At 36.3% G+C, this 13,493-nt stretch overlaps 1 protein-coding gene across 5 annotated transcripts in view; it reads right to left on the bottom strand.

Annotated features, from left to right (window-relative positions):
• Positions 1 to 3,669: 3,669 nt before the first annotated feature.
• TC2N (tandem C2 domains, nuclear) overlaps positions 3,670 to 13,493 on the bottom strand; it is a 48,557-nt gene continuing 38,733 nt past the window's right edge. For 4 of the 5 annotated variants that reach the window (XM_024736293.1, XM_024736294.1, XM_024736292.1 and 1 more), the window contains 3 exons: positions 11,681 to 11,795; positions 8,656 to 8,855; positions 3,670 to 6,640 (listed from right to left, as the gene is read on the bottom strand). In XM_024736293.1, coding sequence (XP_024592061.1) covers positions 6,530 to 6,640; positions 8,656 to 8,855; positions 11,681 to 11,795 — 426 coding nt within the window. In that variant the 3' untranslated portion in view covers positions 3,670 to 6,529. Of the gene's footprint in view, positions 6,641 to 8,655; positions 8,856 to 11,678; positions 11,796 to 13,493 lie in introns of those variants that run through there. The other variant, XM_024736296.1, reaches the window with a different exon arrangement.

The following is a 13,493-nucleotide window of genomic DNA, read 5'->3' as shown; positions in this document are numbered from 1 at the left end:
AAAAAATAGCTGAAAAGCACTTAAAGCTTCAGCATGAGGTTCAGTGGCATGGCAAGGATGGAAGAATGAAGAAAACAGGCTAAGAACAGAGCAGTTAGAAATTACCTACGAAGAGGAGACCAAATAAACCAGAATCTAGAATAGGGTGGGAGGTCTAGGAATTTCTTAAAAGAAGGAAGTAGGCCACAGAGAGGCCAGAAGTGTAGGTGACCTAACATACTATGCTGAGAAACTAATGCTCCTACTCATTAATTACACTTAAGTTCTTAATAATTACTCAGGAGTTTGTTGGGATTGTTTTCTACCGGTTACAATACTTGTTAAGCAAGCAGAAATGAAGGTTTTAGCTGGGAATGAATAGCCTGGTGAGAGAAGGAAAGTGAAGAAAGAATAAAATTTCCTGTGATAATGAAAACAGAGCTTCTGGGAATCTTCACAGGCCACATGTAGACTCATTCATAGTAGTATGGCCCAGGGGGATCCCAGGTGATCTGGGAAGACAGATCCACACCAGGAGCATGCCACATTGTCCTTGCTTTATACAATGTTTCCATAGGTTCCTTCATCAATACAGACACTTGACCTCCACAATGATGTCTGTTGGGTTCTTTACACTGAACTTATCACCAACCTATTTTGAGATAGTCATTCATGCACCAAGGAGCTTTGAAGGATGATAGGAAGACTCCAGTAGAGGACAGGCTCAAGGAATGAGAGAACAGGCATATTAAAAGGAATGAGATTCCTGAAAAAGCAGAGTATTGGATTCAGAATTCACAAGAAAGAACTGACTTGCTAACATAACAGAGGATGGATACAAGTAAGAATAAGTTTGTGGATATGACAATGGGATGGTGAAGGAATGCCTGACATTGTTTTTTTGTGTGAAGCATGAAATAATATATTCTATTACTAAAGTAAAGACAGGAGTAGATGGGTTGAAGATTAGAAGAGAGTGGAAGGAAGTACAAACTTTTTCACAGTAAGTCAGCTGATAAAAAAAATGAACTAAGATTGCTAGTTTGGCAGAGTCAGTGATCACGAATTCACAGTGCTGCCAATCTGCCTGGTTTCGTGTGTTTCAGATCAGAAATTTAAACCTTTCCTAATTCCTTTGGCTGTATTTAATTATTTCTTTAGTTGAGCCTCTAAAGCATCCTGTCCATACCTCAAATCCTGCTTCTTATTGCAATCCTGCTTTATTTCCCTAAATTAAACCCCAGAGTAAAGAGCATCTTTGTGTTCCTGAAAGCACCTAGAACAGTTCTTTGCATGAAGTACTATATAGATATTTTTGTATTTATTAAATATATAAAAATGACTAATTTTAAAATGTTTTTAATTTAGTCCATACATTGTATAATCAAGAAAGATTAACGATCTAGAATTAAACTAAAAGACAACTCAGAGTCACAGTCAACCAAATTTCTGTTAAAATTAAGGACAAATCTATTTTATCCTCCTGCCTCAGAAACTAAAGAATGGTGACCTAGAAAACAAATTCCACATCAAGAAAACAAATTCCACATCATGAGAAAATGAAAACCATCATATTCTAAAAGACATATCTCATTCAGTGATTTATCCCAGCATGGAATCTGGTATCTTTTAGCCATTTGAGAATGCATACAGACAGACCTTTCTTTCTAGACATCTACTGCTATTATCAGAGTCCTATGGTTTAATATAGTTATATAGTTGCTATAGTTATATGATTTAACTTAGTTATTGATTTTAATAAAATACTGTTATTTTAGAAATCAGACTTTTTATGCATGAAAAGGTTTAAAAATCTGTAACTACTAAGTTAAAAAATTTTTCCACGAGGAAATTACTGAAAATGTAGGCAGCATTCATCTTCAAATAATTCATCACCCATAAAATATAATCTAATTTTATAGAGCTACATTAATTCTTGTAAACAAATAAACAGAAACTCAATAAAATAGAGTTGGAAGACCAGAAGGGGAAGCTCTCATGCCCTGCAATGCTAGCAGAGCCCAACAAGAAGGAAGACTCCTCTTCTTTCCTGGCAAGGACTCAGCCAATGAAAAGCCATGGACTCTTTGTTTATGGTAGCCCTCCCAACTTCCTTTTCCTCTCTGTAAAGGTGTTCTCCTTTGCTGGCAGGCGGGGACTTGCACGTGACTCACCATGTAGCCAACCCCAAGTTGCAATCTTCTGCTGATCCCAAATAAATCCACCTTTCCTAGAGAAATATCTGGCAGTTTTGAATAAAAAATGTTGTCATATCAGTAAACAAAGGACACTGCCATCAAGCTGCCTGAGACACTGAGCCCTTAGGGAACTCAGGACAGAGACAAACGGGCTGCACCCTCAACGGTGCACCCAGAGAGAACTCAGGATGGGAAAGCACAGGATACTGGCCCCAGAGAGCTGAGGTGCACATCAGAGGAATGAATTCAATAAGCCTTGCGTCTTTCCACACACAGAAAAGTACTAAACTCCTTGAGATGCCTGGTTTTCTTTGGTTAACTGTAGACTTTTGATGTCCTGACTACCTGGTCCTCGCTGCAACAACCCCTATATACCCTAGCTCCTCCCTTACCTCTTCAGGGCAGTCCCTCAGAACTATCTGAGAGGCTGTCGTCTGGGCTTGAAATCCTCAGAAAACCACTGAATAAAACATAATTCTCAACTTTTATGTTGTGTATTTTTTTTCAGTCAACACAGTCTATTTATTTCAGGTCAACACTCTTTAATACCTTTTTAAGTCTTAAATCCGTATTTCAAAATGGACAGGTACTTCATATATATCCACTTTTCATAACTCTCTTCTCAGTGTTTCAGCGAGAACTTCAAGCATTTGAAATTTATCGTTGAACAAGAATTACAACTAACATACCAGAAGAACACTAGGAGGTATCTGCCACAGTTAATTTTATGTGTCAGCTTGATTGGTCAGGGTGCCCAGATTAAACATTATTTCTGGGTGTGTCTGTGAGGGTATTTCCGGATGAGATTAGCACTTGCATCAATGTGGGTGGGCATCTTCTAATCTGTTGAGGGCCTGAAAAGAACAAAAGGCAGAGGAAAGAGGATTTGCCCTTTTTTTTTTCTTTCTTGACTCACTGCTTGAGCTGGGACTTCTCATCTCATCTTCTCCTGACCTCAGACTGGGATTTATACTATTGGTTCCTCTGGTTCTCAAGCCTGTGGACTTGGACTGAATTATACCACTGGCTTTCCTGGGTCTCCAGCTTGCATGGCAGATTGTAGGATTCCTCAGCTTCCGTAAACATAAGCCAATTCCTCATAATTAAAAGAAAACTTATATCTCCCTCCCTAGCTATCTATCTTCTATTGGTGCCATTTCTCTGGAAACCCTAATACAGTTGACCCTTGAACAACACAGGTTTGAACTGCACAGGTCCACTTACATGCAGATTTTTTTCAGTGAGTACATTCTCCAGTACCACATAATGCAAGGTTAGTTGAATCTGTGAATTCAGAACCACAGGGGGCCAAATATAAAGTTATATTCAAGTTTCAACGGCGTTGGGGGTGGTACCCCTAAGCCCCGTGTTTTTCAAGGGTCATCTGTGAACATTCTCACAACTACTGTAGATACAGACGTTTTATCTGGAACTTCCTTCAATACACCCTAAAACAAACAACAAAAGTAAACATACAGCTTTGAAATATCCATTACTGCCATAACATAAAGAGTTGAAATTTATTGCAAATTTCTGAAATCCTTCATAAAAAAACAATTATTTGATTAAACAGTGGAAATTTTTGTTGGGAAATATAGTTTCTGTACATTAGTATCAGAGAAATTCACATAACTGTATTCAAACAGAAGATCAGTTTAGGTTATTTTCAGACCACAATTATGTAACTTACTTCAAAATCCCACTGGTTCCCTCTGAACAGTCTGATAAGAGCTTATCTGATATACTTCAGTGGTAAGTTCTCTAGTTCTGCTAAAAAATCATACAAAACCAAACAAAAGCCAAACAGAGATGTTATGTTTTGATATGGACTGTAGTTATTTAATTGTATTAATCTGAAGACTTATAAATAAATACACTGTTAGGGATTAGCACTGTGCAAACTATCAGCTATCAGTGTGAGCTCTCCATGGCTTTCTCTGGTTACCAAGTATCATTTTGGTTCTCTCTCATTGTTATAAGTGGGTAAAGGTCAAGAAATGCCAACTAAGTACAAAGAGAAGTGATTTTTTTGCATAGTATCTCATTTTTTATTACCAGTTTCTAATGTTTTTCTCATAACATGAGTAGCTATTAAGGAAACAATATCACCTGTATTCAGTACCTCTTTATCTGAAAAAGGCTTAAGTAAACACTAATTAAAATATCTGGGATCTTAGTTGTCAACACTTCTCTAACTGAAGTTGTTTAAATAAAAAGGTTTTCTTTTAATTTTTTTATTTACCTAGGATTCTAAGGCATACAAGAAACCAAGAAGTCATACCTTTCCTTCAAATTATACATTACACACATATTGTAAAAATATTGAAAATTAAATAATTAGAAATTGCATTAAATACATGACTACTTACAATAAATTTAGGAACTGAAAGGATTACTAGAACACAAAAAAACTGCTCAAATAAAATTCTAGCTTTTTTTAAACAATTAAGTCTGTTACTTATCTAAAAGCCAGTAAGTACACTTCCTTCTTTGGTAGCTATTAAAATGGTTGTGTTTGCAGAGGATTTGTAGGGCAGTGAAACTACTCTGTGATATGAGTGGTAGATACAGGTCATTTATGTATTTGTCAAAACTCACAGAATGTACAACATAAAAAGTGAACCCTAATACAAACTATGGACTTTGGGTGATGATGCGTCAATGAAGGTTCAGTGACTTTAACAAATGTACTACTATGGTGGAAGGTGTTGATAGTGGGGGAGACTATAAATGCGGGGGTAAAGGGTATATGGGAACTCTCTGTACCTTCCTCTCAATTTTGCTGTGAACCTAAAACTGCTCTAAAAAACAAAGTCTATTTTTTAAAAATCTTTTAAAATAGTTGCCGTTTGTCTCAAAGATTCAAAATACCACCACAAAAGGTGATTTTTCTCTTGAAAGTCCATTTGAGTACTCACTAATATGCCATTTTTCACAAATCTAAAAAAAATAATTATTTCAAAATGCAGTGTCAGAGAGTACCTGTCAACATCCCCAGTATACCATAAACTCTAGGCACCAGAAGCAAAGGGCATGTAAAGTATGTACATTTTGTAGCTTGAGGAGGTGGTACCTAGGAAAAGGGGAATTAGTGTTTATTTGGGAAAATCTTAATGAGATACACAGAACAAGAAACGAAAAAGGCATGCTTAAGTTACAGCAAAGTATACTTGTGGCCTGAAATATCACTATCTATCTCTTGGCACGTGTGGTACAAGGTAAGAGAGAAAGAAAAATGGAAGATGAAGCACTTAGTCTACCCATTAGCAAAAATAAAGTCACTACTTCCCAAGATCAGGGATGGTGTTATTGGTTTCTCCAAACAATTGTGCTTTTTGGTCATAGCTTGTCTGACCAACTAAACTGAAATTATCCCTACATACTGAGTTGTAATGAGTACCTGAGAGAAACTGCAACAGAAAATATTTATTTGCTACATAATGTTATCATGTATGGCCAGTTTTAAAATACAGGAACATATTCTAATGTTGTGGATTATAGAACAAGCAATTTATATTTAAAAAACTAAAAACAAGGAAGTGATTATCATAAAATATTAAATTTGCTATTTAAGCTCATTTAATTCTGCTAATTAGGATGGGCCATATGGATAACCTTATTTCAACTCCAATTAAAACAAAGAGGATGTGAAGGAGGAAACATAGCAAAATGTGTGTACACTGGGTTTCCAATTAAACTTCAACCTTCTGGTGTTTCCATTTATTCTTGCCAAAATGTAGTTTTCTATATCTGAAGTTTCTTAGAGATAAATAGCTTACTAAGTGGCAATGTGATGACTTAAGGGTAAGTAATGATAAACACAGGCCACAAACTTTCCCCAAATGAGAAGAGTTGAAGTGGTTCAATTCACTTTTGCTTTCTGAGGGAAAATATGTAGCGAGGGCTTAAACAGTGGAGTTAAGATCTAATCAATCTTGACTAGCGCTGAAATAGTGGTAAAGTCTAGTACTAACAGAGACTTGATATAGTGGATTTTGAATATCTATGTAAAGCTTTAAAAAGCCTATAAACATAATATAGCAGCAACTATCTATGATTGATATTCCCATTGACTTTATAATTTATTTAGTTGCCCTAGTAATACTACCCATTTATTTTATTGTCTATTTCGGCCAGTTTTAAAGCATTTCCTTTACTTTGGATATCTGGTAAAATTCATCCCATTTTTTACCAAGTTTGATTTTCTATTAGATCCATTATATACTATAATTATGGCCTCCATAAATAAATTGATAAATGTACTGATCTGTCTCTTCAAATTGGTAGCAAATTGAAATTGTAAGTCTTCTAAACGAATGTCAAGTTTGTCACCAAATTAATGTGCAGGGTCTTCAAGATGGATTTAATTTGTGCCACTTGATAACAACCTTTTCTGGATTTTTAACTGTCTCTTTCCACTGGTTCGCTGCTTCAATGTTATTACTGTCTTCACTTATCCAAATCTGTAAAGGAACAGTACACTCATTAAACTTAACACAATAATGGTAACTGAGTTCAAACCATTAATTACTCTTACTAATGAAAGACAGCTGGACGTTTGGTTTACATATTTTCAACTAAACATCTTTTCATTTTTCCAAAAGTTTGATTTCTCTCTTTGAAACTTGATGTTAAAACACTTAATCTATTTAGTCACTGAAGACTATTTTATATGACCCAATTCAATTTAAAAATTCAATGTGAGATATTGCAAAATCACTTCCTCCAAAACGGTTATTAGTATCCTTTCTTTCTCAATAAATCTAGGAGCTCAACCTAAAATTGATCCCAACCACTCAAAAACATTTTTGTAAAGATTAATTGAGACTAATCATGATTTAAACTGATTGGTAAGGAATGTGCATTTTAAGTATCTTTTACATTAAATAAAACTGTAATTTTAATTGAAATCTCATAGTCATTCTTCATACCAAACAATTTCATTGAACCTATCACTTATGTAACTTTAGATAACAGATGTGAATGAACTTGGGAAAACTGTAAAGCATTTTGCAAATATAAGATATCACATTGTATGTTATATATCACGGAGACAAGGTGAACAAGGAAACAAAACAATCTGAATCCTCAACTCAGCTACAGCACTAACAAATGCTGTTACTTTGGAGTTAACTTCTTTGAGACTCAGTTTCTAACTCTTTTAAATAAAGAAATTGGAGCAGGGCACTTCAAAAAGGTTTGGTTTTCAAACTTTTTTCTCTAAATTTCTTGGTCTGAAGAACTTTTCCTTCAAATAAAATCTTACAAAACACCCCAACATATGAAACAGATAACATAAGAGTCGGTTGGCGGATAGAGGAGTGGGAGACCTTGATTTCACATATGCCTGCCCCACCATGGTGGCTCCTGAGGCTACCAGAGGAGCCAGAGGGAACAGATGGCCAACAGGAACCTTCCAGAATTATTATTCTTCACTAAAATCTCAACCAAGAAAGTGGAATCACCAAAAAAGTTATCCTGAAAATCATCTGTCAGGTACATCTATTCCATTCATACATGGTAGTTGAGGCTTGACAGTATGTGAAAACTTTAACTGAATTCATTTCATAGGCCTCACAACTTTGAAAAGTTTGCTAGTTATACTAGGTCTTGAGTTCAAACTCTTTTCCAAATAAGAATAGATGAAGAACAACAAAACTATAGTATTTCTGACAAATATTTTAGGTAAAATATATGAAGTGAGTATCAATCTTTGAAAATTCACATATAATTTGAAGATTACAGGTAGACTGCTAATAACATCTTGTCAAGTAGAAGCCTTTAGACCAGTAATACAGATTTTGGAATTTAAACGTGAGTCAAACAATTGTAATTAAGATAAAAGATACTGGACAGCTACCAGTAACTCATTTAGAGTAAAGAAAGAACTACAAAAGGAAACAAGTTCCTGTAGGACTGGCAAGTAAGCAAGTGTTATGTTGCCTTATGCAAATTACTATGAATTTTTCAATAGATTAATCCAGATGACAATACTGACTAAATAATATCACAACCACTGTTAAAATCGATGTTTTCTAGGAATTCAAATCTAACACAGTTCAGCTAATAGCATACAGAGTTAAACATTAAATTGAACATGACACAGAATAAAGTAAGTTGGATACCTTAAGTAAGCCTTAAGAAATTTGACTGAAATACTTAGTGTTCCCTCCTTCACAAGGAACAAGTCAGGAGTACTGAAAAACTGATCTTTCTTACTGATTTTAAAGTTGAAAAGCTCAGGAGAAAACTTATTTTAAGATAAGAAGCCTGACTGCTCAGAAATTCCAACTATTTTTGTATTAAAGCAGAAAGTCTGACAAGATTTGATTTTTGTGGGGAAACTGAATTTTAATTTATGATGAACAATTTTACTCTATTCAACCTCAAATTTATCCTGTATTCCCTTTGTTAACCAACTGTTTAAATGCATAGAAAAGTGCCAGGATAGAACATGAGATAAAAACTCCCTACTAACCTGCCCCACAAAGTGTCTTCTTCCTACAGAGCTTCGACTGTAAAGCTTAATGAGAAAAATAATTTCTTTTTCATTTTGTATAAGTGGAAAAATCATAGTCTCTCCCCACTTTACTCTTCCATTGGAGGCCTTCAATAAACGTGTCTTCTTCTTATAAATCAACTCTCCCGAGCTAAACATTGCCACCTTCACAAAAAAACCTAAAGAATAAGAAATTTTGATAAATAAAAAATTTTAAATGTCATATAAAGAAATATACCCATATATTGTCATAAAAATATCAATAAGCTACTTTTAAAGATCTGATGAGCTAACTGCCATAACAGGAAATATCTCTAGTAAATTTTATAATTATTATCATAATTTATAAGTAACTACTCTAACCTTAAATGAATTTACTCTTCCTCTAAGCTGGATGCCCTTAAAGACTGGAACTGCAGGCATAAATAACGATCAGCAGCAAAGGAGTACACATTGAAAAGGATTATACAAAAGAGAGGTGCCAACTCTTTGGAGAGTTGGAGGAATTTATTTCACAAATTTATAATGGTAAAATTCTTTGCTTGAGACTCCAGAAGTTAAACATATGCCCACTAGAGAAAACCTATTCTTTAAATAAATTTGAGATGTAACGGTAGAATAGCTTTTACAGACTAACCTCTCATAGATGACAATGATAAACCGGGGAAAATATTAAAAACAACTGTTCAAGATGCTAAACACTGACCAAAAGCAGAAAGAAACGAGAGGAGAGTCAACTCTTAAAAGATGAGAACTTCAGTAAGTAAAATTCAGGTTTATACAGTTTTTCACCTAAGCCTTCTCCCCAGCCTGACATACAGTGCTTACAACTCGAGCAAAAAGTGCAGTCGGACTAATTCGAGAAGTGATGGTTCAGAGCTGGGGCTGCCAGACAGCAAGAAAGTAAAGAGAGAGTTTCCAGAAAGGAGGGAGCCACAAAGTAAGAACTGAGGCTGACCATTATTTATAAAATGGAGATCACTGGTAATCCTGATTAGCAGTTTTGATTAAAGGAAGATACCTGTTAATGTAATAAATTGCATTTGTTTTTTCCTTGTTTCCCAGAATTAACCCTATATAGTCTTGGTAATTTAACTTATTCTTAATGCCAACTTGCACTTTACTTGCTTTTTATTTTATGATTTTTCCATCTATCTACATACGTGATGGTAGTCTATAGCTATTTTTTGTGTATGCTGTCCTTTCTGTTTTGATAGCAAGAATATGCTAACCTCATAAAGTTACTTTTTCCATCTTTTTTTCATGCTGTGGAACAGCTTATATAGAATAGGAATTATATGTTCCTTGAAAGTTTGGTAGGACCTGCCAGTAAAATCATCTTGGCCTCTGCTTTTATTAGAGGCAGTTCTTTTTTTTTTTTTGCGGTACGCGGGCCTCTCACTGTTGTGGCCTCTCCCGCCGCGGAGCACAGGCTCCGGACGCACAGGCTCAGCGGCCATGGCTCACGGGCCCAGCCACTCCGCGGCATGTGGGATCCTCCCGGACCGGGGCACGAACCCGTGTCCCCTGCATCGGCAGGCGGACTCCCAACCACTGCGCCACCAGGGAAGCCCTAGAGGCAGTTCTTTAACTACTTTTACATGGTTATTGTTCTATTGATTCCTCTCTCTTCTGGAGTGAATTTCAACAGTTTTTTTCCTCAGAAAATCATTTATTTTATATAGCTGTTCAAATGAATTGGCACAGTTATAACTGGTATTGTCTTCTGTATTTATTTATTTTTATAAATTTATTTATTTATTTACTTTTGGCTGTGTTGGGTCTTCATTGCTGTGCGTGGGCTTTCTCTAGATGTGGCGGGCAGGGGCTACTCTTCGTTGCGGTGCGTGGGCTTCTCATTGTGGTGGCTTCTCTTGTTGCGAATCATGTGCTCTAGGCACATGGGCTTCAGTAGTTGTGGCACGTGGGCTCAGTAGTTGTGGCGTGCAGGCTCTAGAGCGCAGGCTCAGTAGTTGTGGCGCATGAGCTTAGCTGCTCCGTGGCATGTGGGATCTTCCCGGACCAGGGCTCGAACCCGGGTCCCCTGCATTGGCAGGTGGATTCTTAACCACTGTGCCACCAGGGAAGCCCTCTTATTTATTTTTGAATATCTTCTGAGATTCAAAATTGAAATTATATCCTCTTCCTTGTCTATGTTTTCTTTATTTTTTGCTTGATCCAGCCTACTATAGGTTTTTCTATTTTAATATTCTTTTCAAAGAAAAATCTTTTGGTTTTATTGATTTTGTGGGGTTTTTTTGTTGTCCCCATATTTATCAACTTCAATGTTAGCTTTAATTTCTACTTCTACTTTCCTTTGTGTTTGCTGTTGTTTTTCTAGCTTCTTGGACTGTGCTCAATTGTATTTATTTTCAGTCTTTTTAGTTGCAGTGGACATCCATTGCTTCTACCTACCTCCTGATATTTTCTCTTCTTCTAGTAGGAAAGAGGAACACTCTTAGTCCTACTCTTAGCCCTTTAGGTAGGACTGACCTCAAACCTCCCACTCCAGCGGCAGCCATGTGAACCAGCCCTAGACAACCAAAATATCAGAATCCCTGACTGTGCTCAAAGGCACAGGCAAGAAAGTATTTTGAGGTTTGTATCTGATATTTTCAGTTTTTTTTTAAATTAAGTTTCTAGTTAGCAGAGTATCCAAAAAAGGGTACAGACCTAGAGAGAGGATAAATTACCTAGGCTGGTGAAATATAGCTGACAGTCTTCTGGACACTCAACCTATATTAACTAATGAGCTAAATAAAGAATAGCATCAAATGCAAGAAGGTCACAATTGGGTAAGAATCAATGGACCAGTGGATTAAGGTAGACACAGTGGCTAGTAATTTGAAATCCAATAAAGTAATTTTAAGTTAAAAGGTAAATATGTAAGTTAACTAACAAATGTAACTAAGATTTTAATCTTCACTGTAAGAAACACAGGAAAAAACTACCTTTTACAAATATTTTCTGAAGATTCCACTTTGAACCACTTTGACATACTTACTCAAAGTCAGGGGTGTTGATGAGCTTGGAAGGTATTGAGCCTCAAGAATTTGTAACTGAATTCTGCTATTTACCGCTTGAAAACAAGTCCCCAGTTCAAGTTCTGCATGGCAAACCTGCATATTAAAAGAGTGTCATTTGCTAATCAAGAATAAAGTTTTGGCATATTTCAAAAATTCAATAATAAAGAGCTAAAGTTAGAAATTCTGAAAACACTGCTTTTTACTGACACACAAAGCTAAGTGTTATAAGAGAAGGTTAAGATAAATGTCATGGATTCTGTCAATATGAGGTACTTACTGATTTTCATAAATTCTGATAATGTTAAGTTACACATACATACTGATCCTTCAAAATCAGGGAGACCAAAAGACAATTCAAATTAAAAAAAAAAAAAATTAGGGCTTCCCTGGTGGCGCAGTGGTTAAGAAAGAATTCACCTGCCAATGCAGGGGACACGGGTTTGAGCCCTGGTCCAGGAAGACCCCACATGCCACGGAGCAACTTAAGCCCGTGCACCACAACTACTGAGCCTGCACTCTAGAGCCCTCGTGCCACAACTACTGAAGCCCGTGTGCCTAGATCACATGCTGTGCAGCAAGAGAATCCACCGCAATGAGAAGCCCACGCACCGCAAGGAAGAATAGCCCCCGCTCACCGCAACTAGAGAAAGCCCACGCACAGCAACAAAGACCCAACACAGCCAAAAATAAATTTATATAAAAAAAATTAAATTCCTAAAAAGTTTTACTAGAGAAAATGTCAGTGAAATAAACACCAAAAGAACATATTTTCAAAAGACTTAAATGTAGTCATTTGAATTATTTTTTCAGAATGTATGAAATATGATAAAAATGTTATATATGAAACGCATCATTATTTCTTCATTTGTAGAAATCAGAGGTAGTGTTACCAAAATCAGAAGACAAAGGATTACAATGAACAGATGTGTGGATTAAGAGCTGAATTACTATGCTAAATGAAAGCAAGCCAAAGATGAAAGTTGGCAAGAAGGAAGCTAGCTAAAGTGATGAGGCAGTAAATAATAAGGAAAAGGTCAAAGAAAACCTGAGGCAAACAATATAATGAAGGAGATTTAGCAAGGGGGAAAAGCTAAAATGTGTTCTTCAGTATTGTTAAGAACAGAAGAAAGTAATTTGTCTTACACAAGCCAACCTATTTACATGGATTCCAGCATCCTTGGAGTGAAAATAAAAGAGAGAAACATAAGTCGGCCAAATATAAAAACATTACTGTTCACATGATGAAAAGAGTAAGTATGGGATTAAAGAAAGAACATAATGTTAACAGATCTCACTAGGGCGCAGCACAGACTGACACAAAAGTCTTTGCTAGTATTGATTCCAACAAAGCTATAAAACAGCTGACTGATACTTCATCAAGCGATTTATATTTGATAATCACGCAGTATTCCCCAGTAACTGAAGCATGGATCATAAAAAAGAACTCTTTTATGTACATGCCATTGACTGAATCTTGGATATTTTCTTAATACAATATTCTGTAATGGTCAAAATGGCCAAAATTGGTCATGCCATAAGAAATCAAAAGATACAAAGTGAAAAGTGAATCACTTAAAAGTATAAAATCAGGCTTCCCTGCTGGCGCAGTGGTTGAGAGTCCGCCTGCTGATGCAGGGGACGCGGGTTCGTGCCCCGGTCCAGGAAAATCCCACATGCCGTGGAGCAGCTGGGCCCGTGAGCCATGGCCGCTGAGCCTGCGCATCTGGAGACTGTGCTCCGCAACAGGAGCGGCCACAACAGTGAGAGGCCCGTGTACCACAAAAAAAAAAA

Source organism: Neophocaena asiaeorientalis, unplaced genomic scaffold (genome assembly GCF_003031525.2).
Source record: "Neophocaena asiaeorientalis asiaeorientalis breed wild unplaced genomic scaffold, Neophocaena_asiaeorientalis_V1.1 scaffold152, whole genome shotgun sequence".
In the NCBI taxonomy this organism is placed as follows: Eukaryota; Metazoa; Chordata; class Mammalia; order Artiodactyla; family Phocoenidae; genus Neophocaena; species Neophocaena asiaeorientalis.
This window is presented reverse-complemented; position numbering and strand designations above follow the sequence as displayed.